Raw genomic sequence first — 27,534 nt, forward strand, 5'->3', positions numbered from 1 at the left:
TGCTTCTACATGTCAAATATTTGTTTCCTGTAAAAGATGTATTTTTGTACGAGGCGGAAGTGCTCTTAAGAGTGAACATTGCACAGTATATTTACACTTCTATGATGAATAAATGAGTTTCGATTCCACACTGAAGGTGAAAGCTCTGAAGACCGATTGGTTGCCAGATCCTGCTTTCAGGAAGTGAAATCTGCTCTGCTTCAACTTGATTGCCAGGTTTTTGGTTTTTAAAAAACCCAAGAAGTTATTCTATGGAAGATAAGGAGCTATCGTCCCACAGTCCTCCTCATTAAAGCTGTTTAGACGCTTATAGGCCTTCACATTTAGAACTTTCCTAAAGTAAACTTTGTTTTGTAAGGTTTTAATAGTTCCAGTTTACAAAACAGAAGAATTAAAGAATCTACCAAGACGACGGTGCCTTTTGTGCTCTATAACAGTTTGCCTGAGGCAAGACTATAAACATCCACTTTTAATATCATAAAAAGAAGCCATTCAATGAGTACAAAGGACTGTTTATTAATGAAACTGCATTTAAACTGCTACTGGTAGTGTGAAGAGGCAAATGCACAAAGTACAAATATCATACAGCACTTAACATGAGTTGGACTCAGAAAGTATCGCTGTGACACGCCTCTAGAGCATGTTGTAAAACACAAAACAGAAAAATTAAGACATTTCACAATTTGAAAGAAATTTAGTTTAAATTAGGACGTTTAATTACAGTACTACAACTAGTGCAAGGACACGTTCGGATTTCCCGTATGAAGCTAAACTGCATCTATTGTGATGCCCGAAAAGATGCTCAAAAACAAACACATACAAACATAGAAAAAAAATAATCACGTTAAATTAGATAATTCTCACAGCTGCGGTTGTAATTTACTGGAAATGTTCCTACTCATACACGCGGAGTCATAAAGAAACTGTCAAACAGAGCACAAGTCACACAGTTGACAATTGGTTTTCTCAGAATGACAGAGCAGCAGCATGTCTACCTGATTGATTAGCCTTACGATTACATTTCTGTACTCCTTAAAAGAAGCTACAATGGAAGCGCCAGTGTATCATTATTCCTTTACCTTCACTGTAACGCTTTTAACCAAAAGATGTGCATTTGTGCACAGAAACTCTATCAAAACCCCTCAAACTGAATCAGAAAAGCTCGAAGCACCATCAAACAGTTGCTACATAACACCATGTTATTGAAACCAAAGCCTTGTCTCGCTGTTAGTAATCACTCTATGCAGACGACACTGTGTTCTCAGAATCAGCTTTTTTTTGAAAAAAAAATCACAATACTTCTAATCCACGGTGAGTCAGGGCTCATCACTATGCTTCACTACATCTTCCCTCTCTCACAGCTTAAGGTTATGGATGAAGCTAGTAAGGCTAAGGACTATACGGTAAGACTTCTCTCCTGAATGTCGTAGCCGTCCTCCTCTTCGCTCACACGTCGCCATCCTCAATACGAGCCAGCTGCCTCTCCAGCAACTCGATTCTCTGGCTCTGGGCGAGGACGACAGCGCGCAAGGCCTTCATCTCTGCTAACAACTCATTCAACAGTTCGTCCTGAAAGGAAAGAGAGAGGAGGACAAATCAGGGAAAGCTGTTTTTTATGAATGGCGATGGCCACCGTTCGGTTGTCTTGCCTCTTTCTTCTGCCTCTCAGCATTTCCATCGGTGTCCTTAACGGACACCCGTGGCTGCGGCTGCTCTTCTTCCGTCTCTTTGGTAGAAACTGTGGTGCCGGCTGAGGGAGAGGCGGCGCCGGACCCAGAGTCCTGAGAGGTGAGCTGTGGCTTGCTCCGGAGGGTGTCTCTGTGCTTGGAAGGTGGCGCCGTGTAGCCGCCACTCAGGGAGACCAACAGAGGCGGTGCATCGTGTCCGGCAATCCACTCGTCGGCCTGCAGCGCTGGCTCCGAGCCGGCCGTGTCTGGGTAGAGGTCTACCTGAAACAGATCCGACTTTGGGGACAGAAAAATCGTCAGTTTTATATATATATTTTTTTTTACACACGTCTCTTTAAAAAAAGTGATACGGTTCAATTGTTCTTACCTTTCGTGGTACAGTCATTGAAATAGGCTCCACTTTCCTTTCATGGAGTTTGTAGAACCTGCAGACAGCAATGACTAATCTAAACCAAATAAAGCTGGTGGTTCCTGCATTTATCAGTTAATAACAAGGATATCCGCTGCAACGCTAAAGAGCAAAGACTTAAATATACTTGTTTACCTTGCAATTTCACACTTATTGACATCAACACCTCTTTTACTAAGGAATCCGGCACCTCTCTGAGGCTCTTTGCTGCTGTATAAACTGAGGAAATGGACATAGGGGGATTCGTCCGTCACTTCAAAGTACCTGATGGTGCAGTCGCCCTGTCGGAAGAAGACCACCACTATGAGAGATGCAAAGGATGAATGGAGGTTAATGTTTCTCTGCAACGTCTGCTATCTCACACCTTTCCACACAGGTAAACCATGTTTGTGTCAGGGTCATAAAATGGTAAAAGCACCCCGTTACTGGTATCCATCTCCTGCACTGCCATTGGCTCGGAGAGATCCTTCTGTTAAACAGGAAAAACAGTAATATCTCAGCAAACTTGCGCTTTGATGTTGGGAAGATTATGGACCGTTTATCAGTAACAGGATGCAAAGTCCATCTAATCCTAAAAATTGACGTCTCTAATGCAAATTAATAGCACCGGTCGGAATAAGGCTAACTGTAAAGCAAAACAGATCCCTGTGGAGTTAGAAGCATTGTTGCGTTTGGTGACCGAGGACGTACCGTGTCCCACAACGCCAGCTGCCTCTCGCTCATGCGACTGAAGCCTGTGGTCAAGATCTTCCCATCAGAGAGGAACAAAGCTCTCATCGGCCGGGTTCCTTCGTGGACTTTCTCTTTCACCTTAGAGCAGAACAATTAAATTGCAACCTGCGACATACCATACACTGCATATGGATAAGATTTTAACTTGGAAATCAATGTTTACGTGTGAATGCGTAATAAGTGATCACTGTAAAATAACCTTGAGCACAGTGCCCCTGCGTGGGTCTATAACACGCAGTGCTTTATCCTTGCAGACAGTACAGATAGCACTGCCATCCTTGTTCCAGCTGACATTGTAGATCAGGTCTGGGTGTGCTTCGCTCAGCTGGTACACCAGCTCCCCTGTGCCCACGTTCCACACGCAAATCAGGTTATCACAGCCTGAGGAGAGAAGAGCGCCACATCCAGCGTAACCACATTAGAAAAGGACATATGTTCCTAAACTCTGGAACACTTTAATGCGAAAATACTGCCAAAGCGACGGCACGTTCGCACCCAGGTCTGTGACTTGCCTATAAAAAATGCGAGTGTGTGCGAGTCTGAAAACCTGCCCGACAGGTCAAAATCTTTCTTTGTTGCACCGCACGCAGTCACATCCGCATGTCTCTGACACCAACACCCACTCACTATTGGTTACAGTCAATATAACATTGTTTAAAATAAAACCTTTTGAATTTTGCCTTGTATTCATTTGGTGCAGTTTTAGCTAGCTAGATTCCACATACTCTCTAGCAATGAGAGACAATTTCTGATAGCTACTCTCCTGGAAACAGTGAAAACTTTGATGACTGCATCATATTCGCCACAAGGCCGTCGCCACGCCATTACCTGCGGTTAAGAGGATGTTTAAAGCAGATGGATGCCAAGCCAGGATTCCCACTCTTTTACTGTGTCCCTCCAGGGTCAACACAGCCTCGGTCATTGGACTCGTCAAGCCGCCGTCTGGGATCTGCCATATCTGTGATCAGAAAGAGACAATCAATGGGTAGCCCACATTTCTGAAGCATCTATCATAGGCTCACAGCACACATACGATGCCACATGCTAACCACACTTAAAGAAAACTCTCACTGACTTTTACTGTGCAGTCCTCTGAGGCACTTGCAATGATGTTGTCATCGTGAGGAGACCACTGAATGTCCAGCACGGGTGCCGCGTGGCCACAGACTGTTGGACAGGACTGATCGATCCGCCCGCTCTGTGGGACAAAAATGGGACCGTTGGCTTGTTACTTCTGTAATGATTCAGAAGTAACAATCTACTAATCTGAGAAGTGTGAGCGACAGCAGGACACGTGATGATTTAGCGCATTAAAAAAGCTGTTTTTATTTAAAATGTGTCGATAAGATGTGGAGAGAAAAGCTGAACCTTGCCGATTGGGACAACAAGGAAGGCCCCTCCTCCACCAGCTTCAACGATAACTGCAATGAACTTTGGGTTGACGGCACAGAGTGGACTGTCCCAGGTGACGCGGGACACGCGGATGTCATCGATGCAGTGTTCGCTTTTCCACACTTGGGCAAAGACGTGGCGGAACTTGCTCTGCCTGACCACACCTCGTCGGAAAGACATTTCTCTGACAGAAAGAAAACAACAACCACTGTTTTTTTACATGTCAGTAAAGTGCAGTAATTTTTTTTTTCCAAATTCACGGTCATATTACTCTGCGCAACAAAGTATGTGCTAGTTAGGTTATAGTTTATTTTCAATTCATAAAATTATTTTAACAGTTGTGTTTGATTTGGCGCCATCTAGTGGCGAGAAGACTGATGGCAGGTGCTGAAATCCCAGGACCAAACTGGAGCTTTGCACAACTGCACAAACATGGGCTTGGAGTAAGATATACAGGTTGTATTACATTCCATGCTACTTTAGAAATATGGTGGCGCAACCATGGAGGGGGAACCCCTGACAATTTATACACATTAATAAGGAGTGAAGCCTCAGGGATCGGTTTTTGGAGGAACCATGCTGAGATATAATGGCAGAGGTCCAATTATACAAGAGAAAAAAAAAAAAAAACTTCCACACAGCACCCGTTTATCCTGGTGCCATTAGAAACTTCTAATATCCATCAAATGGCAGTAATTTGGTATGAAGTACATTTCACTAAACTACTAAAAGGGTGGCCTGAGTGGAATGAAGGAAAACCATCAGTCCTAATTAATAAGTGGACAGTGGATGCAGTCAGAGCCAAAGTCCAGTCAGGCTTCAGTGCACAGGAGGGCATCATCTGCCTCCAACCCAAACATGGAAGAGGGGGTTGGGCGGACGGAACTGCTGATGGTGGAGGGTCAGTAACTCTAGAGGCCATGGTGATGCTTCACAGTTGTCATAGCAAACCGTGTCCCTGCAGGTATGAGAGCAAAGTCCACGTTATTGACCTGCACACTGAGGATGAAGCTGCTTACTGCCCATCCGAGCCTCAAACTGTTAACCCTGCATCACTGCGAGGTTCTATTGTTCCTCCATCGCCCTACAACAGTGATCCACACGGTTATTTTATACCGTTTATGCCATTGTTGCCTCCACACGGCACCAGGAAATAAGTCCAGACGCTTGATACAAAGGAAGCTAATTAATAGAAACGATAAAAGGTCGTGTAATAGAGTGTAGCATACCTTGTTTATGCTCGAACTATCCTATTAGGAATCGCCACAGACTCGGGCAGGAGGAAGCCAATAAAATAATCCGCCACCGGCAACTTAATCCTCCGCTGCGTTCACGGAGGCGGTCACGTCGATTGCGCAGACCCAAAACTAAATGCGTCCATTACAAATTAAATTGTCCAACTTGTTTTTTTTTCCCCCCCGTTAGTTTGTGGGTGGTTGCGGCGTGGTTGATGGTTAAAGTCTGAACATGCCCCCTGCGGATGCGTGAAGCTACAGCAATGTCACGCAGAACGTTTGACGTTGATCAGGATGCCGCCGCTTTCAGCTGGACCGCGCACAACGCACTTCCGGGCACGACAGGAAGTTAGCATAAAACGAAAAATCTCCTCCCGAACAACAAATTGTTGAAATATGAAGGGCTTCCGTGTAGATGTGTAGAATTGTCCCTTTTTCTTTCCGTCCATCCATATATTCTGGGATTCAGCGCTGAGGGGATCTTTAAAGGGTGTGTTAGCACCACCCAGTGTTCGATTTGCGGCACATCTTAAATTTTAATTTCGGGGAGAAGCGCCTTTTCTCGACTGCCATTTGGTGCTTAATTTGAGAAAATACAGTTCTGTTTCTTTTAGAAAATATTGCGTATTGGAAAACTAGATAACAAATATGTGCTCAGAATCTATAGCCCATATAATAAGGACCAATTAAGAGGATTCAAGTATTTGTCATGGGATTTTGGGAGGGGGTTAAAAAATCCATGCACGTCTTCAATTCAATTCTCGTTGAAAGTTATTTAAGCTAACTTTTAAAATTAAAATGCAGAAATGGAAAAGCTACCGAAAATCTTTCCAGTGCCAGGATGCAGAAAAACAGTTTCTCAAACTTCCATTTGTTTTAAAATTCCAATGACACATGACTGCAATGACCTGTAATCTGTTGGTCTAATGCGAACATGGGGGTTTGGCGCTACCCAGTGGTCGATACAGGATAAAAAACGTCATGGTTTTCATTCTATGTTTTCAAGTAATTTAAACTTAACATCACACTCCTAAGATTACGCTCATGTGTGTTAGCATATCTGTACTATATTATATAATATACTATATAATTACAAAACGATGGTCGTAAACATCTATACAGCTCTTCTAGTAGCATGCAACAGGTGGCTCCGTGGCGCAATGGATAGCGCATTGGACTTCTAGATTGCAATTGAAGGCATTCAAAGGTTGTGGGTTCGAGTCCCACCGGAGTCGCATTTTTGTGCTTCATTTTACAGAATATTGTGTCTCATGTGTAGCGTTAATTTGCCTGACGAGGTCAAGATATTTCAGTTCAGTTCAATTTTTATACTATTGACCTTTCATGTTTGGGGGACAAATGAAAGAATTTTGGCGATTATATTGGTCCAAATGGAACATTTTTTTCTTAAGTATGAATTGAGTCTCGCTTGTAACTGGTTAAATTTATTACTTGGAAATATGAAAGGTAGTGATTTTTTATTTTCTTTTTTTTTTTAACCTAATTTGGTGAGAATGACGCAGCTAATCGGGAGAAAACACGTAGCTATACTTTTGTTCCTAGTCGAGCCCAAATATTGTTGCACCGGGTGGAACTAAGAGCTAACGCTAGGCTAGATAGAGATAGCTAGCTAGCATTAGATTCATGTCAGCGTTCGCAGCAGTAGAAGAAAATATACACGCGATTGTCTAAGAACGTAATTGAAATCTGTAAATGCCACCTCACTTTAGCACTATCGTTGCTGCGGAATAGTCCGGTTTTAGCGTTGACCTTACCAGTTCCAATTTAGACAGTGAGCTAGTTTTCCTCCCAAGCTAGCTACGTGTAATGGTGTATGGGTGTCAAAGTTAGCAGTGGCTTCACTGGGTGTCTGGTTGTCTGATCTCACATTTCGGACACGTCAAGGTAAACATTTAGCTTACTTAGCTTTCAACGAATAAGACAGCAAGCTAGTTAGTGGTAGAATGTTTAAGGATATACATCGTTTGTGTTGTACTGTAAATGTGAACATGACAGCTAGTAAACTTCGAGCAAACATGACAGTTGTTTCTTTTCTCAGTGCTTTTCTGAGCCACTCACGCCTAACCGGAGCTAATGTGTTTAGCCTCTTGAATCAAACAGTTAATTGCACGCAATCGTGATAATGTTCCCCCTTTATTGTGTGGTAATCGACATTCTTTTGTAGCAGTAAGAAAAATAACTCCAAACTGTCGACTTTCCATTAAAAAGCCAATAGATTTCCCCCCCTGAAATGATTGCTGTGTCATTCAACGTAAAAGGTGCACACATGAAACCAAATCGCTTTATTCGTTTCCACATATCCCTTGTTATTTTTTCTTTTTACAAATCTGTCATAAAACATGACTGTGCTTGCAAACTTTGTCAGCACTGACTTTATGTGTATTCAACCTTTAAACTGTCACATCACAATCAATATGACCCACCATGAAGCTGGTGCGTGAGCAGACCGCAGCACATATGGAAAAGGGTTTTCTGATGACTTGGCTATTGTTAAAGTGACTTCTTTTTGTGAAAGTCTAATCATTGCATCTGTATTGGCTGATTAAGATTCTTGAACGTCAGACTTGTGGGTTTTGAGGGCTGTGATGTCAGAGTCCAAGACCCCCACTCCCACTCCAGCTGGTGACACGTACAAAGGATGGGTGTTCAAGTGGACGAATTACATCAAGGGATATCAGCGGAGGTGGTTTGTCCTGAGCAATGGGCTGCTCTCGTACTACAGGTACATTTTCCTGGTGAAAAAAGGGCGCTTGGAGTCGTGATAAACACATTGGAGAAACTGCAGTACGATCACCTGTAGCTACGGTTAAATCATTTGTCGTGTCAAAGCGAAGTGTATTTCCAGTTTTTTGACAATATGAAACTCTTGACTGTCAGAACCCAGGCTGAGATGGGTCACACATGCCGTGGCACCATAAACCTGGCCACGGCATCCATCACCGTAGATGACGCCTGCAACTTTGTCATCTCAAACGGCGGGGCGCAGACGTATCATCTGAAGGCCAGCTGCGAGGTGGAGCGCCAGCGCTGGATCACTGCCTTGGAACTGGCTAAAGCAAAGGCGGCTCGCATGCAGGCTGAATCAGGTAAAGGCTCCAATTTAAGACTGACCTTGAAACATTTGAGGCCCGTTTTAACTTTTTTAAAAATCTTGTCTGCATGATAAACAGATGACTCCGGGGATGACTTTCCGGCACCTCGAGAAGTGGCCGGCTCCCAGATTTCAGAGGTCCAGTCTGCTATGAGAACACTCGGGAGCAAAGTTGAGGACCTCAGCACATGCAATGATCTCATCTCAAAGCACGGCTCGGCCCTTCAGAGGTCAGTCTGAACAAATGTTTTATTTCTATGAATTTTTCAACCTATAAATAAGCACTTCAACATTCAGACACATGCTAAACACGTGCCGGATTACCTTTTGTTCAATTCTTGCCACAGATCCTTATCAGAACTGGACAGTTTGCGTCTGACTGGAGAGGCTGGGGAAAAGATTCGTCAGGTGACAGAGAGAGCGACATTGTTCCGGATCACCTCCAACGCCATGATCAACGTAAGCTGCTCCAAATTCATGTTCAGTGTAGATTAAAACAAGGTTGGCGTTCAAGTGCGTCTAGAAAAGTCTGACAGCGTAAACACAAGTTTCCGGAGTTCCAAGACCTTATGAAAGAATCTTTCGTGGTATCTGAGTTTTGTTGGCACTCTTTGACGCGTCAGGCCTGCCGTGAATTCTTGACGCTGGCTCAGACGCACAGTAAGCGTTGGCAGAAGGCCCTTCAAGCAGAGCGGGAACAGCGCGTGAGGCTGGAGGAGACTTTGGAGCAGCTTGCGAAGCAGCACAACCACCTGGAGCGAGCGTTCAGAGGGGCCGCACAGGCTAATACTTCAGCAGACAATAAAGGTGACACTGGTTCGAGCTCCCCAGTTCATACATCTCTGCACCCTCGAAATGTAGCAGTGAGAGACACTCAAGAGTCTTTATTTGTTGATTTTGGCCAGATTACAGAGACTAAGTAGGCATGTCACCTACCATAAGACCTGACATCGATCACGTCCCAGCAGCTACAGTAATTATTTAGTTCATGTTAGTTCATGTTTAAAAAGTGGTGCTTATTCATTTATTTTGAACCCTAAATCCGGGCATATTTATTTACGACAAAATAAATCCGGTAACAGTGGTTTTATAGAGAAACCTTTGCTCTGTTTTAATTCCGCATTCACTTAAAGGTCCTGCAGCGCCTGGAAAAGGTGAGGCCAGCGATGAGGACGATGACAACGAGTTCTTTGATGCCATGGAGGAGGCCCCGGAGTTCATTACTGTACCCGCAGAGCCGCACTTCCACAAGTGGGTGCCCTATTGCTTTATATGCACCTTCGTTCCACCGGCAGACTTGTCAAAACCCTCCCTTCACTGTTCTAAATCTGTTTCAGGCGGTCGAGCAGTAACGTCAGTGGGTTCAACAGTGAAATAGGTGCAGACGATCAGTCGGTATGTCTGACTTGCACATCGGTGATTCGTGACTGTTGGCTCATACACCACATTTATCACAACAAAACAGTTTTTTTGGCAGCTTTGCTTGACAGTTGACAGAGTTGTTTGCTTATCCGGCAGCTTAATGAGGAACCTTTGGCCATGAACCAGGAGTCGTCCTCACAGGACCTGGTGCCGTTGAAGAAAAGGCGAACCCGCATTCCGGACAAACCCAACTACTCTCTGAACCTTTGGAGCATCATGAAGAACTGTATTGGCAAAGAGCTGTCTAAGATCCCGATGCCTGTGGGTGTTTTTGGCAGCTGTAAACCATCAATCAATCAATCAATCAATCTTTATTTATATTCAAAATTGTTTCTAGGCGCTTTCCAGAATCCCAGGGCCTAACCCCAAACAAGCAACAGTGGCAAGGAAAAAGTCCCCTTTAACAGGAAGAAACCTTGAGTAGGACCAGGCTCATGTCGGGGGACCCGCCTGCTGATGGCCGGCTGGGTAAAGGGAGGGGAGAGGAGAGGAGAGGAGAGGAGAGGAGAGGAGAGGAGAGGAGAGGAGAGGAGAGGAGAGGAGAGGAGAGGAGAGGAGAGGAGAGGAGAGGAGAGGAGAGGAGAGGAGAGGAGAGGAGAGGAGAGGAGAGGAGAGGAGAGGAGAGGAGAGGAGAGGAGAGGAGAGGAGAGGAGAGGAGAGGAGAGGCATGGCATAGATCATAGAGAATACATACAGAAATACATTATATTTAGTAAAGTAGGCTGCTGGTAGGGTCAGGTTGACTGGGTCAGCGGGGTCGGAGGTCAGTATGCAGCTCTGAAGGTGGCGATACCTGTAGATGAAGGGGGGGGGGCAGAACAACTACACAAGAAATAACATCACTACTTGATGAGGAGACTAGTGATAAACGCACACGATGACTAAATTGTCAGCGTTCTTAGCATATTGCAGTAAGCAAGGTTGCAGTAAGGGGTCAATGCAGCTGTCAACTCGGTAACAGCCTGGTTTGTCTAATGATTTCTGTTTTGCTCACAGCGAATGTTGTCCTCTTACTGTGTCATGCAACTGTTGTCAATGTACCAATATTAGATTGCGACGTCATCGATACCCTTTCATCTGCGACTTCATATAGGTTCACCAGTAAATATCTCGATGCAGCAGATTCTGGATGACACAGAAGGGAAAAACGAGCGCTGAGCTCCAGCAAAGCTGTAGAAGATGATACTTTTCTTGCCCATAGACTTGATTGACTAGCACAGCATGCTCTGATGCAGGCTAGCAAAGATGTGTGAGGGCTAACATGGTGATCTTAGGAGGTGGAAATGGTGCATCCCCTTTAAATGCTGGTGTTGGACTACAGGACTCTATGTGATTATAAGTCCTTCTCATTAATATACCGTGTGAGTACATCATCCGTTTGGTCCACTGACGATGGTGCTTTCTGTAGGTGAACTTCAACGAGCCCATTTCCATGCTGCAGCGGTTGTCGGAGGACCTGGAGTATCACGAGCTGCTGGACAAGGCCGCCAAGTGCCACAGTTCCCTGGAGCAGATGTGCTACGTAGCCGCCTTCTCCGTCTCCTCCTACTCGACCACCGTCCACCGCACAGGCAAGCCTTTCAACCCCCTGCTGGGTGAGACGTTTGAGCTGGACCGAAGGCGAGAGAGTGGCTACCGCTCCCTGTGCGAGCAGGTGAGGGGTCAAAAGGGAGGATGAAGGGCTTCTAATGCGTCATACTAAATACCTAGCATGCTAAAAGTCCAGTCTGGGCAGGATGACTTCGGGTAGTGCCCGATCGATCCGGAGGGCTCTTTTCTGCTCCGCGTCCATGTTTAGCGACATTGGCCCACGTGTTGTGTTGGTGCATTTCCTCGTTTTTGATGCATTACGGTTGTGGATTTATAAATGAAGCTTCAGCGTCTTCTCACATACCCCAAATGGCCTTAGTCGTTTCGTTCAATTCCCAGACGCCCTCACACTTTTCACACAACGAGTAGTTCTGCTGATGTCAGGACACGGAGGTGAACTGGAAATCGGATGTGTGAAGAGTGAACAGGCAGGGGACGAGCACAGTCCCCTGGGGAGCTCCGGTACTGCTCTGCTCTGACACAGTTCCCCAGCCTAAAAGTCAGAATTCTGTCTGTCAAATCGTCCCGGTGATGAGAGTTGATCCTTAAACGGGGGTGGGGTGACATTTAATGGAATACAGCTCTGAGCTCTTTAGTATTTATTTGTTAGTATAGTATTTGTTTTTGCACTATATACATAGCAAACAGAGTAATATAAGTGTCTTTAATTTACTTATAAATACATATAACTATTTTTTGTAATATTAAAGTACTTTTAATTGTAATTCCATTAAATTCAAACATTCCGTTTTCCTTTTTTCTACATGTTTAGTCAAGGAAATGAAAAGGAATTTGACAAGAGAATATTCACTTTTATATTTATTTCCACTTATATATTTAGCTGAACTTACACAGCCCCATCGTCTTTGACTCCTTTTCAGGTGAGTCACCACCCGCCTGCAGCGGCTCATCACGTCATCTCAGAACGCGGTTGGACACTGCGGCAGGAAATCACAGTTGCCAGCAAGTTTAGAGGCAAATACCTCTCCATTATGCCTCTGGGTAAGAGTAACCAATCAGGCTATATAAATGACAAATGTCCAACTAATTACTGTGGTTCGATATCGTGTACTGTAATCACACAGGTTACTAGCGCTGCTTGTCCTTCTCTCATTTCTCTCTTTCTCGTTGTCTTTCCTGCCAGGCACGATTCACGCCATTTTTGAGAAGAGCAACAATCACTACACATGGAAGAAAGTCAACACCACAGTGCACAACATCATTGTGGGAAAGTTATGGATCGACCAGGTGAGAGACACCCTTTGAAGGCTCCAACTCAACCTTCTTCCACATGTCTTCACATCCATTTCTGTTTTTTTTTTTTTTTTTTGTCTCTCGCCAGTCGGGGGAGATAGACGTGGTGAATCACACTACTGGAGACCGCTGCCACCTGAAGTTTGCACCTTACAGCTACTTCTCCAGAGACGTGGCCAGGAAGGTGAGGAAGCCATCGTTTTAACATTTCCCCCGTAATATTTTCAGTTTTATGTACAAATCTCAAGTGCGCTCTGCTCCCATTTTGCAACAGCGGATGGCTCATCAGTTCTTCCTCTCTTCAGGTGACGGGTGTGGTGATGGACAAGGATGGAAAGGCGCACTACGTGCTGTCGGGCACGTGGGATGAGAAGATGGAATTTTCACGGGTGATGCAGAGCAGCCGAGGAGGAGAAAACGGCACGGAGGGCAAACAGAAAACTGTCTATCAAACCCTCAAAGCTCGAGAGGTGTGGAGGAGGAACCCACTCCCGTAAGTGCTGCTACAGCCGCTCCGACTGCCTTGTGGATTCTGCGTGACTCTTTGGTGTGTTTCGTGCTACAGCGAGGGGGCAGAGTCCATGTACTACTTCACTACATTGGCATTGACTCTCAATGAGCCAGAGGAGGGTGTGGCTCCAACAGACAGCCGCCTCAGACCCGACCAGCGCCTGATGGAAGCTGGCCGCTGGGATGAAGCCAACGCCGAGAAGCAGCGGCTGGAGGAGAAGCAGCGTAGCGCCCGCCGTGAGAGAGAGAGAGAGGCTGCCAGCCAGCGTACATCCAGCCAGACGGAAGAAGGTGAGCCCAGTTAATGCTTCACGTCTTTGTTCCTGCTTCCATGGGGTCAGTCTTTATAATTAGAGCTTTAAAAAAAATCTCTGTGATCCCCCTTTTTTCCTTCCATAAGCTGTCGATGAGGATTCTCTTACTGATCCCTCCTTAAAAAGCAAGTATTTATCTTACTTTCTCATACACACCACCTCACGATTCTGTCCCTCCAGGACTTTTCAAAAGCTCCTTGTGAATTCTTTGTGCACTTATCCGTTCACCCTCCTGATGCCAAACATGAGGCCGGACACTAAAAACGTGGCCTGACGTGTTCACCAGCGCATATATCTGCTAAAAACCACCTGAGACCATTCCTGGAGGGACCGGCTGATTTTCCCCCTGTGGATTTTGTAATGCGCTGTCTTCTTTCAGGCGTGTCTCACGACAACTACCAGGCCCGTTGGTTTGAGCACTGTGAGGACCGCGTCTCGGGTGAGCAGGTCCACATCTACAAAGGCGGCTACTGGGAAACTAAGGATCGCGGCAACTGGGAAGGCTGCCCTGATATATTTTGAACTTGCATTAACACGGAGAGACTGCTCCATCATACATATCTACCGCCCCAATACCCCCCCCCCCCCAACCCCCCAACTTGACTCTCTGTTCTAAGAGATCTCCAGATCACTCTCTGCTGGGATGGCGAAGGAGGGAAGGAGCTGGGTTTCTTCCTCCAACAGGGTGAGGGAGGACTGGGATCAAACTGCAGGGAGGACTGGTTCCAGTCTGAGCTCAGAAGAGGGAGGAATTAACTGCCTGAGTCTTCCAGATCAGCAGTTTGTTCCTGTCTGTTCTGCAGTGAAGTTATCTATATGATACCTACAGTATGTGCTCTAAAAAAACTCTAAAAAAAATGGGATAATATATACATTTAAATCCAAATATTTGATTTAAAATAATCCATTAAAATGTCGACTGGTGGCCTTTTTTGAGTTATAGATTTTTTTTCTTCTTCTGATTTAGTGTCTTAATGTAACAAAGTGAAGTTCCGAGTGAGTCGGCACTCACCTCGACGCATCAGCTCTTCCTTTTCTTTTCGACACTGCCGCTGCAGTTATACTGTGTTTAAAAGAAAACAAAAATCACATCGAACCTCAACGCTGTCACGTTTGTTTTATTTTTTTCCTGAAGCACATTTTCACTTCGCCTTAGAAACGAGCAGGACTTCTTACATGCTGAGTGGACACGATGCTGACCGTTGTAGCTAGTTTATCGTACGTACTTTGTGGAAGACGGGAAAGATTAAAAAAATGCAGTGATGAAAAGAAGTGTCATCCTTTTGTATTTGCTGATGAGTTCATACATATGCAATTCCAGTTTGACACCAAATGGGGATAAAATGTGTGTGTGTGTTTCTTAATTTTGTTTGTAAGTGTACTTAAAAATGAAGAATAAAGAAACATTGCAAAGAAGTGATTTTATAAATGTATAGAAATCGATATAGTATTGATTACTGTAAGGTAGGGTTTTCCTCTGTATCGTATTTTGGTTTGACTTGATTCCAAGAAAATTGAAGAGAGTTTCCACACGTAACCAAGGAAACATGACATTGTTCAGTATTTTGTAATAATGAAGAAGATTCTGTAATAAACAAATGCTGTCAAGTTGAACCAGTAGCTTTTCATCACATTCTTCAGTCTACTGTTTTATTTTTAGGCAACAAGATTAAAGAGTTCAAATCAACTCCTGGAATTTCTGTCATGCTTAGTAGGGACAACCCATGAGTAATCACCTGTAAATTTAGATTATGGAATACCAAAGAAATGGACCTGCAACCTCTTCCTCTGGTAAGGTCTCATGCAAATACACTCCCGAGTGCACTCAATCAAAATGTCTCCGGGGAGCTGTAAAACTTTAAACTGAACAGTTTCTGCAATCTTTAGGGCAGAAGCTTAAAGTAACTGTCCCAATAATAAACACATCACAAGAGAAATGAGGCGTTCTTTTCATCACACACACTACAGGTGCCTCTTCTGCTGTGTCATGCCAGCAGATTCATTTGCAGCCAATTTTCTGAAAGGCAGACTGGAACCTACCATTCTATACATGGGGCACCGAGGACCTGGGAGCTGGGAGGGGACTGGTGTTTACAGTAATGGGGAGGGGGGGATGGCAACCAATGGACCCCACTGCGTCATAATCAAGACCCACCCTGCCTGCGATTACAGGGCAGAGCAGATGGCAGCACTATGGACAAGAGGAGGTGGAGAGAGACGTGAGTTTGCATAGCCGGCATCCAAAGCTGAGGCAGAGGGAGGAATGGGAATGCTGAATCAGTAAAACTGCATGAAAGCCCGGGAGAGGGAGGAAATGGGTACACGGCTGTGTGGAAAGGGAAGGGAGCGGTAACGGATCGGGTAAGATGTGCAGTATGATGCTTCGTCATTCCTTTCATCACTTATTTATGAACGCTGAACTGGCAGCTCTCCTCACTAACTGGTAACTGTCATTAGTGCTTGAGGGAGGAGTACCTCCTCAGGGTTTTTAAAGCCTTGATTTGCCCCTCAATGGTTCTTGGCGTGGCAGCAAAGATGAGGTAAGTTGTTCTGAAATTGATATCTCCACTCTGTTTTGCAGCGTTGTGGACAATGTGCCCAGTGATACAGGATACCTCCCACTTAGTGAAACTGGAACAAGTTGTTTTGGTGTGGGATTAAAAGGGTGCGAGTGCGCGAGCAGCGTCAGTCCCTCTGTTATCTGCTGCAAAAACCTGCATGTGTGATATGCAGGTGTGTAGGTCAACAACGTTCTTCCTTGCATTTCAATTTCTCCCATTTCTTCCACGCTTTCTGTGCCTGCATTCAGTCAGATGGAGGTAGACAAAGCGGTGGGTTTGCCGAGGTTGTCCCGGGTCGCTGTGTGCGGCGGTACCCACGGAAATGAGCTTTCTGGCGTGTACTTGGTGAGAGAGTTGCTCAAGGAGGAGAAGGAGGAAGAGGAGAAGGAGCAAAAGCCACTGTCTGTGATGCTGGTGCTGTCGAATCCTTGGGCCGTGCAGCAGTGCCGCAGATACATCAGCACTGACCTGAATCGCTGCTTCACTCACGCCATGCTGAAGTAAGGCGGCACAGCAAGAAGACGGTGCCTAAGTTAAGATTTCTCATCACGATGGGTGTGGTTTTTTTGACTCCCAGTGGTCCGGCGTCGGACACAACCCCTTACGAGCTTCTCCGGTCACGGCAGCTGAATGCTTTGTTAGGGCCCAAAGGAAGCCCGGAGGCGGTGGATCTCATCTGTGACCTCCACAACACTACAGCCAACATGGGCCTGTGCTTCATCACCTACTCGGACCATGACTGGATCTGCCTGCACATATTTAAATACCTACAGGCAAGGACAGAAGTTCAAACACAATAAAGATCTATCTGTGAAACCCACACCAGGGCCAGGTTCTCGAGACCACAAGATAAAGCCCTGGTTCTGGACCTAGTGATGAACCAATACATATATGTAGTTTCCTGTAGAATAAGTAAATAACCTTTTACAATGCAAACGACCACCCGAGTAACATGTCTGCCAGAACCCCACCTAGATTAATTCAACTGAATGTGAGGACTGAGATGACTGATCTAGATTTTTGAATTTCAGAGGCAGATGCCGGATATACCGATGAGGTACATCCATTTTGATGTCTCCAACAAAGAGTCGTATTCCCTTGACTCTGTCGGGAAGCACGGCTTTGGTGGGTTTTTGAAAGATATTTCTCAAAAGCAAGAAGTACTGAGTATTTCTCATCTGCCTTAGCATTTTCTGCCTACAGCCATGGAAATCGGCCCCCAGCCGCACGGCGTGGTGAGGTCAAACATCTACACAGCAATGAAATCAGGAGTGCAGCACATGCTCGACTGGGTCCGTTTATTCAACTCAGGTGCGACAGGTGACCAATGAAATACCTCTGCTTTGACACGTGACGCCATCTTTTCAGCGATTTTTTCCCCTGCAGGTACTATTTTTGAAGGAGAATACGTGGACGTCTTCACCATGGTTAAACACATCGACTACCCAAGAGACAGAGAAACTGGCAACATCATTGCAGCTGTTCACCCTCGGCTTCAGGTGAGGCCAGTTTTGAAAATGAAAAAATTCCTTTATTTGTGCAGCATAACTAATCCTCCCATAACACAGGCTTGTCGTCCAACAAGCTCATCAGGAACAGGAGTGACAAGAAATGTCACACCAGTGGAACAATTTGAAAACATTTGTTCTTTAAACATGATTCACCACAGCAGGATGGCTGCGGTTTTTGTATGACAAGGTATTCATGAGGTAGGTATGGCAGATGTTGTGTCAAGGAAGGTCACATAAATCACTGAAGAGCTCATTCACAATTTTAAATTGTGGTGACAGAGCATGGCAAGAGTTCAGTCTTGAATGTTGCCTTCAAGCTGTATTTGCCTGAAAATGGCTCCCTTTTGCCATCACAGGACCGAGACTTCTGCCTGCTCCACCCCGAAGACCCCCTGTTCCAGACCTTCTCGGGTGAAACCCTAAAATACGAGGGCAAAGAGCTTCTTTATCCTTTCTTCGTCAATGAATGTGCCTATTACGAGAAGAGCATCGCCCTCTCACTTGCAAGAAAGAGGTGTGTGATGGTCCCACCCATCCGGGTGCAGACAGACGAAGAGCGCCAAGCGCAGCCACAGGAGCTCGCGTCCGAAGAAGAGGAGTGAGGATTTTTAGAAATGATGAGACTGATGTGACTGGAATAAATTTAAACTTTTATTTGGATTGCAAAACGCATGTGCATGCTCACACACCCCCACGGTATCCACATCTCAACACGTTAACGAACAACACCTCCATTGAAGAGCCACAAAAGCATAAAGTCACAGTTGCTCAACTAAGTGGATTCAGGGATAAACGAATGCCAATGCAACCTGGTTAATTATTAGAAATATATGCAGAAGAGGACCAGAGCCACGGGTGAAGGATGTGACAGGGGGTAAATTGTCATTTCTAGTTTACTCCTTTTTGTAAAAGCCTTGAATTCAGAGATCAGACTTATTGTTGGAGCCGATTTCACATTTAGAATCCATATTCTTTCTCCCAAACGTCTCCAATCCTCTTCCACGCAACTATACAAATAAAATGAATTTTGAAAAAGAGAAAAAAGATTAAAAATATATAATCCTCCACTTGTATGGCCTGGCCTTCAAGGTATTAGCTGTCCTTTTTCTATTCTTCATTCTATGTCACATTAGGGTATTTATTTAATCCAAAAATAGAAATTTACTGTCAACCAATATGGAAATATTCAGGATATGTATGCGAAGGAATACTATAGCTCATCACATGGCATTTATACAACATTCATTATGCCCAACAGGGGAATGCTGCTTCCACTAAATCGTTTAGAACCAAGGACAAAATGAATAAATAACAGGGAATGAATACAAATAATAAAGAATCAGAACACACATGAAATGAAAAACAACTTCAATGACCAAGCAAGTGTAAAAAGAGAAATAAAGTCGCCTTCCTACAAAAGATATTAAAAATGAGCTGAGAACAGTGCAGCATGTAAAATATCCTGTTTTATTTTATTTATTTTTTATTGCAGCACAGTTTGGCTGCAGCAAAAGCAATAAAATGACCACGAACAGATCAATGTTAATTGAGTTTGATAGAAAAAAAACAAACGTGAGCATGAATCGATTGGCAGTCTTTGTCACAGTTGTAACCAAGCCAAAATCCACGGAAGATCAATTGAAAACAATAAAACCTGAAATGCAAGAGCACAACAACACTGCAGTGCTGCTATTTTTAAAGTTCCACGGAAAGGTATAGGGGCGCTCAGGAATGTCAGAAACCACAGTAACTCGACAACAAACTGTCGAATGGGGCGTTTTATGTGCTGCACCAGGTCCAATGCCCATTAATAGTTGGGTCAAAACTGGTTTCTAATCAAGGTCCTGAACTGAAACTAAACCTTTTTTTAATGCAGCAGATAGGATCATTCCCACAGAGGACATGCACTTTAATCCATCAGCCGACAGAGATTAACCCACATCCTCGGCCCCAGAGATCAGAATAAAAAATATCTTGGTGTCAGGGATGAGGATGAACTTCTAACTCTTCGTCTACGCCACCCGGTAGGCCGACATGCGATAGTAGCTCTGGCTGTGACTGCGTGCTGCCCACACCAGCAGGGCAGCGGCCATCATGTGGAGAGGTGAGGAGATGAGGGCCAGGTAGAGGGACCAGCCCAGAGAGCCGTCTACCTTGTCGGGAAGCATGGATACCCGGTGAAGCAGGTCCATCCCTGCCAGATGGCAGCACACTGTAGCTAAAGTACACAGACCTGCAGAGCAACAAAATAATAGAACTATCTCAGAAGACATGAACAGTTTTCTGCCCTTTTTAAAATCTTTTACTGAGCGTCGGTCTTCTTTTGCCCGGAATGTTAAATGTAACATATTAGGCTAGCACAAAACACTCTAAATCCAAAGGCTTGCTGCCATGTGACGTTGCCCGAGGACTTCAGTTAATGTACCAACACGGACTGATAAAAACTAACACCTGAGGTATCCATGATTTTCCGAGAGTTTCCATTAAAAAAAGCATTTTGGCCTTTTCAAGATCACCTTCAGCTAAGCGACCATGTCATCCCGGAAATAATGTAGTGTTTGTGTTGTTTGGCCTGAGTTTTCTTTTCTTTTTGTCCTGGTATTTGTTCCAACAATTGCCGAATATTCTGCCAAGCTAAACAATTTTAAGAACTTCCCATGTAAATAGTAGTAGTAGCAGTTCTCAGCTTTCAAATGTTGGTTCCACCCTCCTATTTTACCAGCTAGCAGTTGAAGTATTCCGATGCCAAGGGTTGGAGCAAAGCTTCGGCATAGGCATGCACAGAAACCAGTTAGACCGGCAAGCACGACCAGACCCAATGAAACCAATGGCAAGAGAAACTGACACCTCCACAAGTCTGTGCATAATGAGAAATGTGTTAGCAACTGACGTTTTTACACATCGGCAAATGTTTGGAAAATGGCTTCAGGAAGACCCTTAAAGTAGGGCAGGCTCGTGTGCCCCAACTCACAGGTTCGCAGAAGGTCCTCTCCACTGTTGTGGTTTCCAGGTTCTTTATATTTTGGCGTGAACTGCTGAGGTAGAGTGAAGCTTCGACACTCCAACACCATCTTAGCATCTAAAAAAACCAAATACAGTCCAGTCAATACGGATTTCAAAACTTAACACAATACTGCTCTGACACCTTGTAATTTTGGGTCCAGTTTGCGAAGGTAGCTAGAATTTAATACATTAACTTTACTTGTGCTTTTTGGGATTTTGAATACAGATATTTTACTCTTAATATTTGATGAAAATGTTAGTGGGACCAGCCCAGAACATTTGTAAGGAACACAAAAGCAAAAGCAAGGTTAAGTGTAGGATTAAAGATGTACGTGCATCGTGAGGTGTGGCTCCATCAATCATGTCATAAATTAGCTGAGTCAAACTATTCCAAACCCTTTTCTAAAATGCATCATGTCTGTTACTGGCCTCTCTCAAAATTCCACTTTATTAAAATCATAGTTACATACCAACATTAAAACGAGCCATTTGAAATGTGCTAATATTTTTTGCATCTAAAGAGGTTGAATAATTAAATCCTAAAATTGTTTGGTTTAAATGTAAAATTATATATAAAAATACTTTTTTAAAGTCTGGATTTTCATGAAATATTCCCATTCCAAACCAAGCATTAAGCCTTAAAGCATTTTTTCAAAAAAAGTTTTTCTGTTGTGTCCAACAAACAGTGTTGTGACTTCTAAAAGTTGAACATTATCACCAATGAAGGAGCAGAACAGAGAAGCTAGCTGGCTGGGCCATGTTCTCAACCACATTTGTTCAACACCTTCAGTATGAACTGGCACAGCAGGTGGATTTGGTAAGATGAATCTGATAGTGTGTCTCTCTGGATGCTTGAAAATCTAACATCTTCCTTATGATTTTGACTGTTACCAGACATTTCACAGTTTTGCTTTTGCCCTATTATCGTTTAATATTATCACTGACCATGTTGGAGCTAAATTTAAATGACTCTTATTTTTAGACACTTAAAACAAATTTGACAAAACTAAGGAGAGGAACTCACAATAAACCATTTTTGCTTTTTTCAATTTTTTTTTTTCAATTATTGGTGCTGTCCCTCTCTGAACTGCACATGACCTATAACTAGCGATGATCATCACTTGGCTCAGCTCTCCAGGAAGTAGGAGGAGATGTACTGATGGCAGCCTGGAATCTTCTGACAGATGACTAATTTGTGTGAATATGTACACATACCTGGCTCCTTGTACCAATGAGCGCTGTTGGGGACGAGCACACAGCGCCACCAGAGGCTCACAGTCCCGTTGAGACGGAATAAGGTGTCGCTGTAGGTTTTCTCATCGAACTCCCCGTCAATAAACTCCTCGTATAGGAAGCGAAGCTCGGACACGTTGGCCTCGCCGCGCACGGCGGGGCTGCTGTACTGGTACCAGTGCTGCGTCCCGATGGCCACCGACAGATACACAGTGGCCAGGATGCTCAGCACGCAGGCGATCACCAAAGCTGTGGCGTAGCGGTTGTCCACCATTGTTCCCTGTGAAGGGTGCGCGTCAAAGAGGATTAAGGGACGTCACTTGACGTTAGCGCTGCACTCGTGCTGCGCTTCAGTTCGGTCAATCTACCACGACGTTGCCGCTCACGCGACTTCCCAAGCACTGCAAAACAAAGTGCACATTAACCAGCCAGGGTCTTTTATTTTAATGATCGATAATCATCTCCAGCGCTGCTCTTGGACTATGGAGCCCCGTAGGCCGGCTTGGGCGCGCCATCTGTTCGCTTGTCCCACTTCCACATATGGTCCCGGCGCAGTGACGGAGACCACAGCCGGTGTTTTACAATGAGACGCGGTTGTCAATGACAACGCGAAAATCTCCCCGTCAAAAATACTCGTAAAAACTCGCGCAAACTCTGTGGTCAGTTGGATGATGGCAGACGTAATCGCACTAATCCACTCGTTTTCCTCCGATGGTTCAGCGGATGTAGTGGCAATATAAAATCCAAATTGTAATGTTTGTAGAATTTATTTTTCCTGCTAGTTACCAAACTGAAGATCACCATTTTGAATAAAATTATTTGTCAGCCGGGAGGCAAGGCTGTTTTACAGATTTCCAAATTTAACATGCAATTTACAAGACATGGTGCACATTTGATGACTTCATTTATCTAATTATACTGGCAATAAAATGACAATTTAAAGGAACATAGCGGAGCACAGGCTCATGTGTGCACATTGCTCTGAGCCCTCGGAAGACAACAGCTGTGTTGCCACAAAGGTTTAGTCATAATTCTTCTGAGTGTCTGACAGGAAAAACAATAAATATACGGGTACAGCTAAAGGAACTACAGCGTTCCCTTATTGCTAGATGTGAACAAAAGTGATTCACAGTGATGGGAGGACAAAATATTCAGGCATCTTCATGCAATTAGTTTCTCTCATTAGATAAGCCGTGATGGAAAATATTTCTCAAGATAGAAATAGAAGACAAAAACATACTAGTCGAAATTTAAACATTCTGTATTAGAGTGGCGGCACGGTGGTGTGGTGGTTAGCACTGTTGCCTCACAGCAAGAAGGCCCTGGGTTCGATCCCCGGTTGGCACTGAGGCTGGGGACTTTCTGTGTGGAGTTTGCATGTTCTCCCTGTGCCTGCGTGGGTTCTCTCCGGGTACTCTGGCTTCCTCCCACAGTCCAAAGACATGCATGATTGGGGTTTAGCCTGCCTCCGCCCATTGTGCTGGGATAGGCTCCAGCCCCCCTGCGACCCTCAGTGGAGGAACAAGCGGTAGAAAATGAGTGAGAGTGAGTGAGTGTATTAGAGTGATTTGAAAGTTTTAATACATGTGCATCAACTCAAAATATAGCTGCAGATGATGAAATAAAATGTGGAAAGATAGATAAGTGCTCATTTGAACCACTAACCCCATCACCTTTAAAGTAAACTTGTTTGGCTCAGTAACTACTGTGCTACTGTGCCACTTCAGAAAGACTGGACAAATATGTGACACATATCAATCCAATTTTTTTTATTAAAACAATTCAACAATTCTATTTTTCACAACCAAATGTTAAATGCAAATGTATGGCAAAAAGTCTAAGCAAAAAAGTAGAACCTTCATTGACCACCAGTAACAAGTTCAACATTTTCTAAAACTATTGACAAAAATATTTTCTTTTTCAAAGATACAAACTTCCCTTTTTCTACTGTTGACTTAACAGTAGCCATGACAACATTGCCAGGAAGAATGCAGTGATGATACTGAGCTTGTGGTTGACTCCATTTGAAGCTGTACTGCAAGGAGAAAAAGGTGAATCAGGCAGAAGTGAATCAGGCAGGTCTGCAACCTTTGGAATTTTTGATAAAATTCTGCTCATACCTATGCCATCCACAGAGATAGAGCTGCCCTCAATGTCAAACCCAATGACTATCAAAGAAGCATTAATCAAAACATTTGCAATCTCGGTGTGATGAGGGACAGATGTCCTGTCAAAGCTGAGCATCATATCATTGATGACTGAGCCATTCGTGCAGAAACAGGGAGGAAACTTTAGAGAAGTTTTGTGTTACTGACTAAAAGATACTTACCGGAACATTTTCACAAAGCAGTGATTAAATTGGCGACTAAATTTTCCTCGTTAGATAGCAGTACACTGCAAAGAACAAGGTCACCACACTTTACAATATTGAAGGATAACCTCCAAAAAACAATCAATCAAAGATGACTCACAGTCTTCAATACCCGCCTTTCAAGGCCTTGATATAGGGAATTGTTGGGTTGAAGGAGTTCATCTCTATAAAGTTCTAAGGGTAATTTGAATAACATAACATATGTTTGTTCAGAAACATTAGTGGTAGCAACTGAGGTTAGTGTTGTTGGAATAGTAGGACGTGTTGCTATGCTAGTTATAGATGCCAATGTGGTATCGGAAGTTTTGGCAGAAGATGTTATGCTTGTCACAACAGAAAAAGTAAATGTTGTCTCCACACTAGATGAAGAAATATATGTGGGTGGGATGATTATGGGAGTTGTGGTACTTGTTGGCAATAAAATTGAAGGAACTAATGTTTTTTCTGCAGGCGTGGTGGATCCAGTATTGCTTAAAGCAGATGTTGTGGTCTGCACTACAGGAGTTGCCAAAGCTGTGCTCGTTTGGATTGTAGTTGTTGTGGGAGCAGTGGAACCAGTAGCCGTTCTTGTTGGTTTTGCTGTTATGACTTCTGTAGTTGTGGGATTACTGGTAGTTGTTGCCACTGTACTCTTTGGAACTGTTGTTGGAACAGGTGCTGCTGAAGCTGTCCTCGTTTGGATTATAGTTGTTGTGGGAGCAGTGGAAACAATTGCAGTTGTTGTTTGCTGCATTGTTACTGCAGTTGTTGTTGGTGAATTACTGGTACTTGTAACTGCACTAATGCGAGCTGTTGTTCTAGTGGTTTCTGTCAAGTCTGTTTCAGTTTGTTGTGGCATTGATATTGTTGTTGTTTTTTAGTATTTGTACTTGTTTCTAGAGTTCTCAAAGCTGATGTTGACTTTCTTCTTGTTGGATCAGTGGTGGTTATTTTTGTGTTTGTGGTATGTTGTGCCTTTAATGTAGTTCTTGGAAAAACAGTATTTGTTGCCTCCATCGTAATTCCTTTAATCACAGTGCATGTTTGAGCGGACGGTTGATTCATAGTTGTTATGGATGTCGCATTATTTGCTTTTTTAGTGTGTATATGTTTTTTTTTTTAGCAACTATTAAATTGAAACAAAGAACATTGTATAATTTCAAATTCTGTGTTAAATAATTTTTTAAAAAAACTCAAAAGAAGTACATTTTTCCTCATTTACCATGTTTTTAATGTCATTATAAAATATAATTTCCTCTTTTTAATTTGCAAAATTATGAGATTCATCATTTGTTAAAATACAATTACAGTCCTGTTTTTGCATGTTTTAACAGTTTAATTCCGTTACAAGCATGTTTATACATTTGTGTGCAATTACTTAGTGATTTTTTGTATATTCATTTCATATTTGAAAAAGACTTTAGAATTAATTAGGATATTTTCATACTGTGTTGCTCTGAGCTTAATTTTTTTACCTTCTAAAAAATTAGAGCAAACAGCATCACGATTTGAGATCTATTTACAATCATTTAATGTACATTATTTGAGGCACTTACTGAATAATATCAAGAACAAAGAGCAAGGCTGATTTTCATGACAAAGTAACCAAAAACCAACTTCAAACAAAAATAATAACTTGATAAAAATCTTAACGTTATTTTCTCTAATAAATGCCAACAAGTTGACACATGCTCAACCATACATGTAAGTGCAGCATAATTGTGAGAAAGCTGCTCTTTCAACATTTAAAATATATTTAATCTGTAATCAATAATGTATAATGTCACAAACAGTGTAATTACCCAGTATATAATGAAAATTTGCCGTCCCACTAAATTGTCAATTCAGTTCAAACTGGTCCTTCACGGAACTGCCTGAATTTATAAGTTCTCTTGAAGATAAATATCATGACTGAACCATGATGCATGTGTCAGAAATGTGGAGAGACCTTTCACACCAATGATAAACCACAGTTATGAAGGTACTTTACACCCCCCCCAAAAATGGACAAATGATTTCACACGTTTTTTTTTTTAAATATATCAATGATATTTGAGGGTTTTAATTGTGTTTATTTGGTTTGGTCCCTTATTTTGGTTCCCATTTTATGTGGTTAATGGTAATAGCTTTAAAAGCATTTTCAGAAATTATTATAGCTTTCAGCAATGCCTTTTTCTGTTTTGATTTAGCATTGTTTTTCACTTTTAGGTGATAGTCATCATACAGGTTTTAATATTAATTGACTTTAAAATATATAGTTTGTAAAGTACTATGAGTAAAATGTGAACATGAATGCATAAATAACAACACACAAGCAATCAGTGAATTGGCCATAAAATAAAACAATTGGCAACAAAATCATATCGACATCATAGCCCAGTGGCAATCTGGCAAAAATTACATTTCACTGTACATTGTACTGTGGATAAAAGGTGTATGTGACAAATAAAGCTCATCTTTATCTTTAAGGTTGAATCGGAACACAAGGTGGGACCAGGGATTGCAGACAAGAGACAAAAGCGTGGTAAAACATTTATTTATTTATTTATTTTTTTAAAGGTGAAATAAAATGCATAGGTTTGCAGTGTCGATTGGTGAACGGTCAAAGAGAAGTAAAAAGGCATTCATTTGTGGGGGGACTTGGTGACCACTGGTAAAGACAAAATTAATTGATAGTTAAATTATGGTGAGGAGCTGGTGTCAGCTGCTTAAACTAGGCAGCCAATCATTCTGAATCAGCAGCAGGTGTGGCAGTTGCCAGTGGTTTGAAAGAACAACCACCATCACAAGTTGATTTGTTTATGTAAACAAGAGGAAGAATTTTATTTTTTTAATGTACAGATTATCTATGATGGGCAAATGAAATTAACTAAAATTGTTGCGAGGTTGCCTGGATCAACACATTCATTCTGACCAACAGCATGGTTGGCAACAACCTGGCACAATGGGATAGGTGGCTTCTTGGTGAGTAAATCATGAAATTCACCGAAAATTAATCCCCCTGATGGTCACTGAGCACCCCCGAAGACAGGAAAAATATCCTGTCTTCAACATCATTATTCATCATCGGTTAAAGATTGTGACTTGCTTTGTTTATCTTACTAACCTGAGTGGATGCTTTCTAATAAGAGCCTTATTGTCTCTGTGGTTAAAGTACTTAAATCATTAAAGATATCTGCAATGTGTTAAAGTGATTTGATCAGCCTCAACTTTTCCCA

The 27,534-nt window shown here is 43.2% G+C and overlaps 4 protein-coding genes and 1 non-coding gene across 15 annotated transcripts; 3 read left to right on the forward strand and 2 right to left on the reverse strand.

Moving 5' to 3' along the window:
- Positions 1 to 491: 491 nt before the first annotated feature.
- Positions 492 to 5,755, reverse strand: coro1b (coronin, actin binding protein, 1B). Its single transcript, XM_003966878.3, has 11 exons — positions 5,451 to 5,755; positions 4,198 to 4,405; positions 3,905 to 4,027; positions 3,658 to 3,787; positions 3,029 to 3,210; positions 2,788 to 2,907; positions 2,462 to 2,566; positions 2,233 to 2,378; positions 2,056 to 2,113; positions 1,650 to 1,964; positions 492 to 1,569 (listed from the first exon to the last, which is right to left on the reverse strand). Exons 2-11 carry the CDS (start codon positions 4,399 to 4,401, stop codon positions 1,447 to 1,449), a joined length of 1,506 nt encoding a protein of 501 aa, XP_003966927.1. The 5' UTR covers positions 4,402 to 4,405; positions 5,451 to 5,755; the 3' UTR covers positions 492 to 1,446.
- An 847-nt stretch (positions 5,756 to 6,602) lies between these two features.
- Positions 6,603 to 6,691, forward strand: trnar-ucu (transfer RNA arginine (anticodon UCU)). Its single transcript is given in 2 exon segments — positions 6,603 to 6,639; positions 6,656 to 6,691. It is a non-coding gene; the product is annotated as a tRNA-Arg (tRNA).
- A 26-nt stretch (positions 6,692 to 6,717) lies between these two features.
- LOC101078017 (oxysterol-binding protein 1-like) lies at positions 6,718 to 15,342 on the forward strand. 3 transcript variants are annotated; one of them, XM_011606648.2, is made up of 17 exons: positions 6,719 to 7,361; positions 8,025 to 8,199; positions 8,355 to 8,563; positions 8,648 to 8,798; positions 8,916 to 9,027; positions 9,192 to 9,375; positions 9,702 to 9,819; positions 9,906 to 9,963; positions 10,087 to 10,251; positions 11,399 to 11,644; positions 12,462 to 12,582; positions 12,725 to 12,828; positions 12,923 to 13,018; positions 13,140 to 13,327; positions 13,400 to 13,635; positions 13,745 to 13,783; positions 14,038 to 15,342. In XM_011606648.2, the coding sequence occupies exons 2-17, from the start codon at positions 8,063 to 8,065 to the stop codon at positions 14,178 to 14,180; spliced, it is 2,307 nt and encodes a 768-aa protein (XP_011604950.2). In that variant the 5' UTR covers positions 6,719 to 7,361; positions 8,025 to 8,062; the 3' UTR covers positions 14,181 to 15,342. The 3 variants fall into 3 exon arrangements, with proteins under 3 accessions (XP_011604953.2, XP_011604950.2, XP_011604951.2); XM_011606649.2 differs by having other exon boundaries at positions 8,040 to 8,199; XM_011606651.2 differs by lacking the exon at positions 13,745 to 13,783 and having other exon boundaries at positions 6,718 to 7,361.
- A 464-nt stretch (positions 15,343 to 15,806) lies between these two features.
- On the forward strand, positions 15,807 to 19,061 carry LOC101063284 (N-acyl-aromatic-L-amino acid amidohydrolase (carboxylate-forming) B-like). Of its 8 annotated transcripts, XM_029840816.1 has the most exons (9): positions 15,884 to 16,019; positions 16,116 to 16,198; positions 16,468 to 16,719; positions 16,797 to 16,992; positions 17,251 to 17,344; positions 17,423 to 17,530; positions 17,606 to 17,718; positions 17,788 to 17,928; positions 18,087 to 18,225. In XM_029840816.1, the coding sequence occupies exons 2-8, from the start codon at positions 16,170 to 16,172 to the stop codon at positions 17,911 to 17,913; spliced, it is 918 nt and encodes a 305-aa protein (XP_029696676.1). In that variant the 5' UTR covers positions 15,884 to 16,019; positions 16,116 to 16,169; the 3' UTR covers positions 17,914 to 17,928; positions 18,087 to 18,225. The 8 variants fall into 8 exon arrangements, with proteins under 8 accessions (XP_029696672.1, XP_029696675.1, XP_003966946.1 ...); XM_003966897.3 differs by lacking the exons at positions 16,116 to 16,198; positions 17,788 to 17,928 and adding an exon at positions 16,240 to 16,391 and having other exon boundaries at positions 15,878 to 16,019; positions 18,087 to 19,061; XM_029840813.1 differs by lacking the exons at positions 16,116 to 16,198; positions 17,788 to 17,928 and adding an exon at positions 16,240 to 16,391 and having other exon boundaries at positions 15,878 to 16,019; positions 16,472 to 16,719; positions 18,087 to 19,061.
- A 115-nt stretch (positions 19,062 to 19,176) lies between these two features.
- On the reverse strand, positions 19,177 to 22,751 carry LOC101077785 (claudin domain-containing protein 1). 2 transcript variants are annotated; one of them, XM_003966877.3, is made up of 4 exons: positions 21,949 to 22,737; positions 20,702 to 20,809; positions 20,450 to 20,587; positions 19,177 to 19,963 (listed from the first exon to the last, which is right to left on the reverse strand). In XM_003966877.3, exons 1-4 carry the CDS (start codon positions 22,238 to 22,240, stop codon positions 19,743 to 19,745), a joined length of 759 nt encoding a protein of 252 aa, XP_003966926.1. In that variant the 5' UTR covers positions 22,241 to 22,737; the 3' UTR covers positions 19,177 to 19,742. The 2 variants fall into 2 exon arrangements, with proteins under 2 accessions (XP_003966926.1, XP_029696677.1); XM_029840817.1 differs by lacking the exon at positions 20,450 to 20,587 and having other exon boundaries at positions 21,949 to 22,751.
- Positions 22,752 to 27,534: the final 4,783 nt, after the last annotated feature.

This window comes from Takifugu rubripes, chromosome 8 (assembly GCF_901000725.2).
Source record: "Takifugu rubripes chromosome 8, fTakRub1.2, whole genome shotgun sequence".
Lineage (NCBI taxonomy): Eukaryota > Metazoa > Chordata > Actinopteri > Tetraodontiformes > Tetraodontidae > Takifugu > Takifugu rubripes.

What these genes read in the sequence shown, in the direction of transcription:
- coro1b (XM_003966878.3), bottom strand. Translation starts at nt 4,401, where the DNA reads ATGTCTTTCCGACGAGGTGTGGTCAGGCAGAGCAAGTTCCGCCACGTC. An exon ending in TTGTTGTCCCAATCGGCAAG is followed by an intron (nt 4,028 to 4,197) that starts GTTCAGCTTTTC and finishes TTTGTCCCACAG; the next exon opens with AGCGGGCGGATCGATCAGTC. An exon ending in AAACATCCTCTTAACCGCAG is followed by an intron (nt 3,211 to 3,657) that starts GTAATGGCGTGG and finishes TTCTCTCCTCAG; the next exon opens with GCTGTGATAACCTGATTTGC.
- LOC101078017 (XM_011606648.2), top strand. Translation starts at nt 8,063, where the DNA reads ATGTCAGAGTCCAAGACCCCCACTCCCACTCCAGCTGGTGACACGTAC. An exon ending in TACTTCAGCAGACAATAAAG is followed by an intron (nt 9,376 to 9,701) that starts GTGACACTGGTT and finishes ATTCACTTAAAG; the next exon opens with GTCCTGCAGCGCCTGGAAAA. An exon ending in TGGAGGAGGAACCCACTCCC is followed by an intron (nt 13,328 to 13,399) that starts GTAAGTGCTGCT and finishes TTCGTGCTACAG; the next exon opens with CGAGGGGGCAGAGTCCATGT.
- LOC101063284 (XM_029840811.1), top strand. Translation starts at nt 16,170, where the DNA reads ATGGTTCTTGGCGTGGCAGCAAAGATGAG. An exon ending in TTCACTCACGCCATGCTGAA is followed by an intron (nt 16,720 to 16,796) that starts GTAAGGCGGCAC and finishes TTTGACTCCCAG; the next exon opens with TGGTCCGGCGTCGGACACAA. An exon ending in ACATATTTAAATACCTACAG is followed by an intron (nt 16,993 to 17,250) that starts GCAAGGACAGAA and finishes TTTGAATTTCAG; the next exon opens with AGGCAGATGCCGGATATACC.
- LOC101077785 (XM_003966877.3), bottom strand. Translation starts at nt 22,240, where the DNA reads ATGGTGGACAACCGCTACGCCACAGCTTTGGTGATCGCCTGCGTGCTG. An exon ending in TCATTGGTACAAGGAGCCAG is followed by an intron (nt 20,810 to 21,948) that starts GTATGTGTACAT and finishes TGGTTTTTTTAG; the next exon opens with ATGCTAAGATGGTGTTGGAG. An exon ending in AGAGGACCTTCTGCGAACCT is followed by an intron (nt 20,588 to 20,701) that starts GTGAGTTGGGGC and finishes CATTATGCACAG; the next exon opens with ACTTGTGGAGGTGTCAGTTT.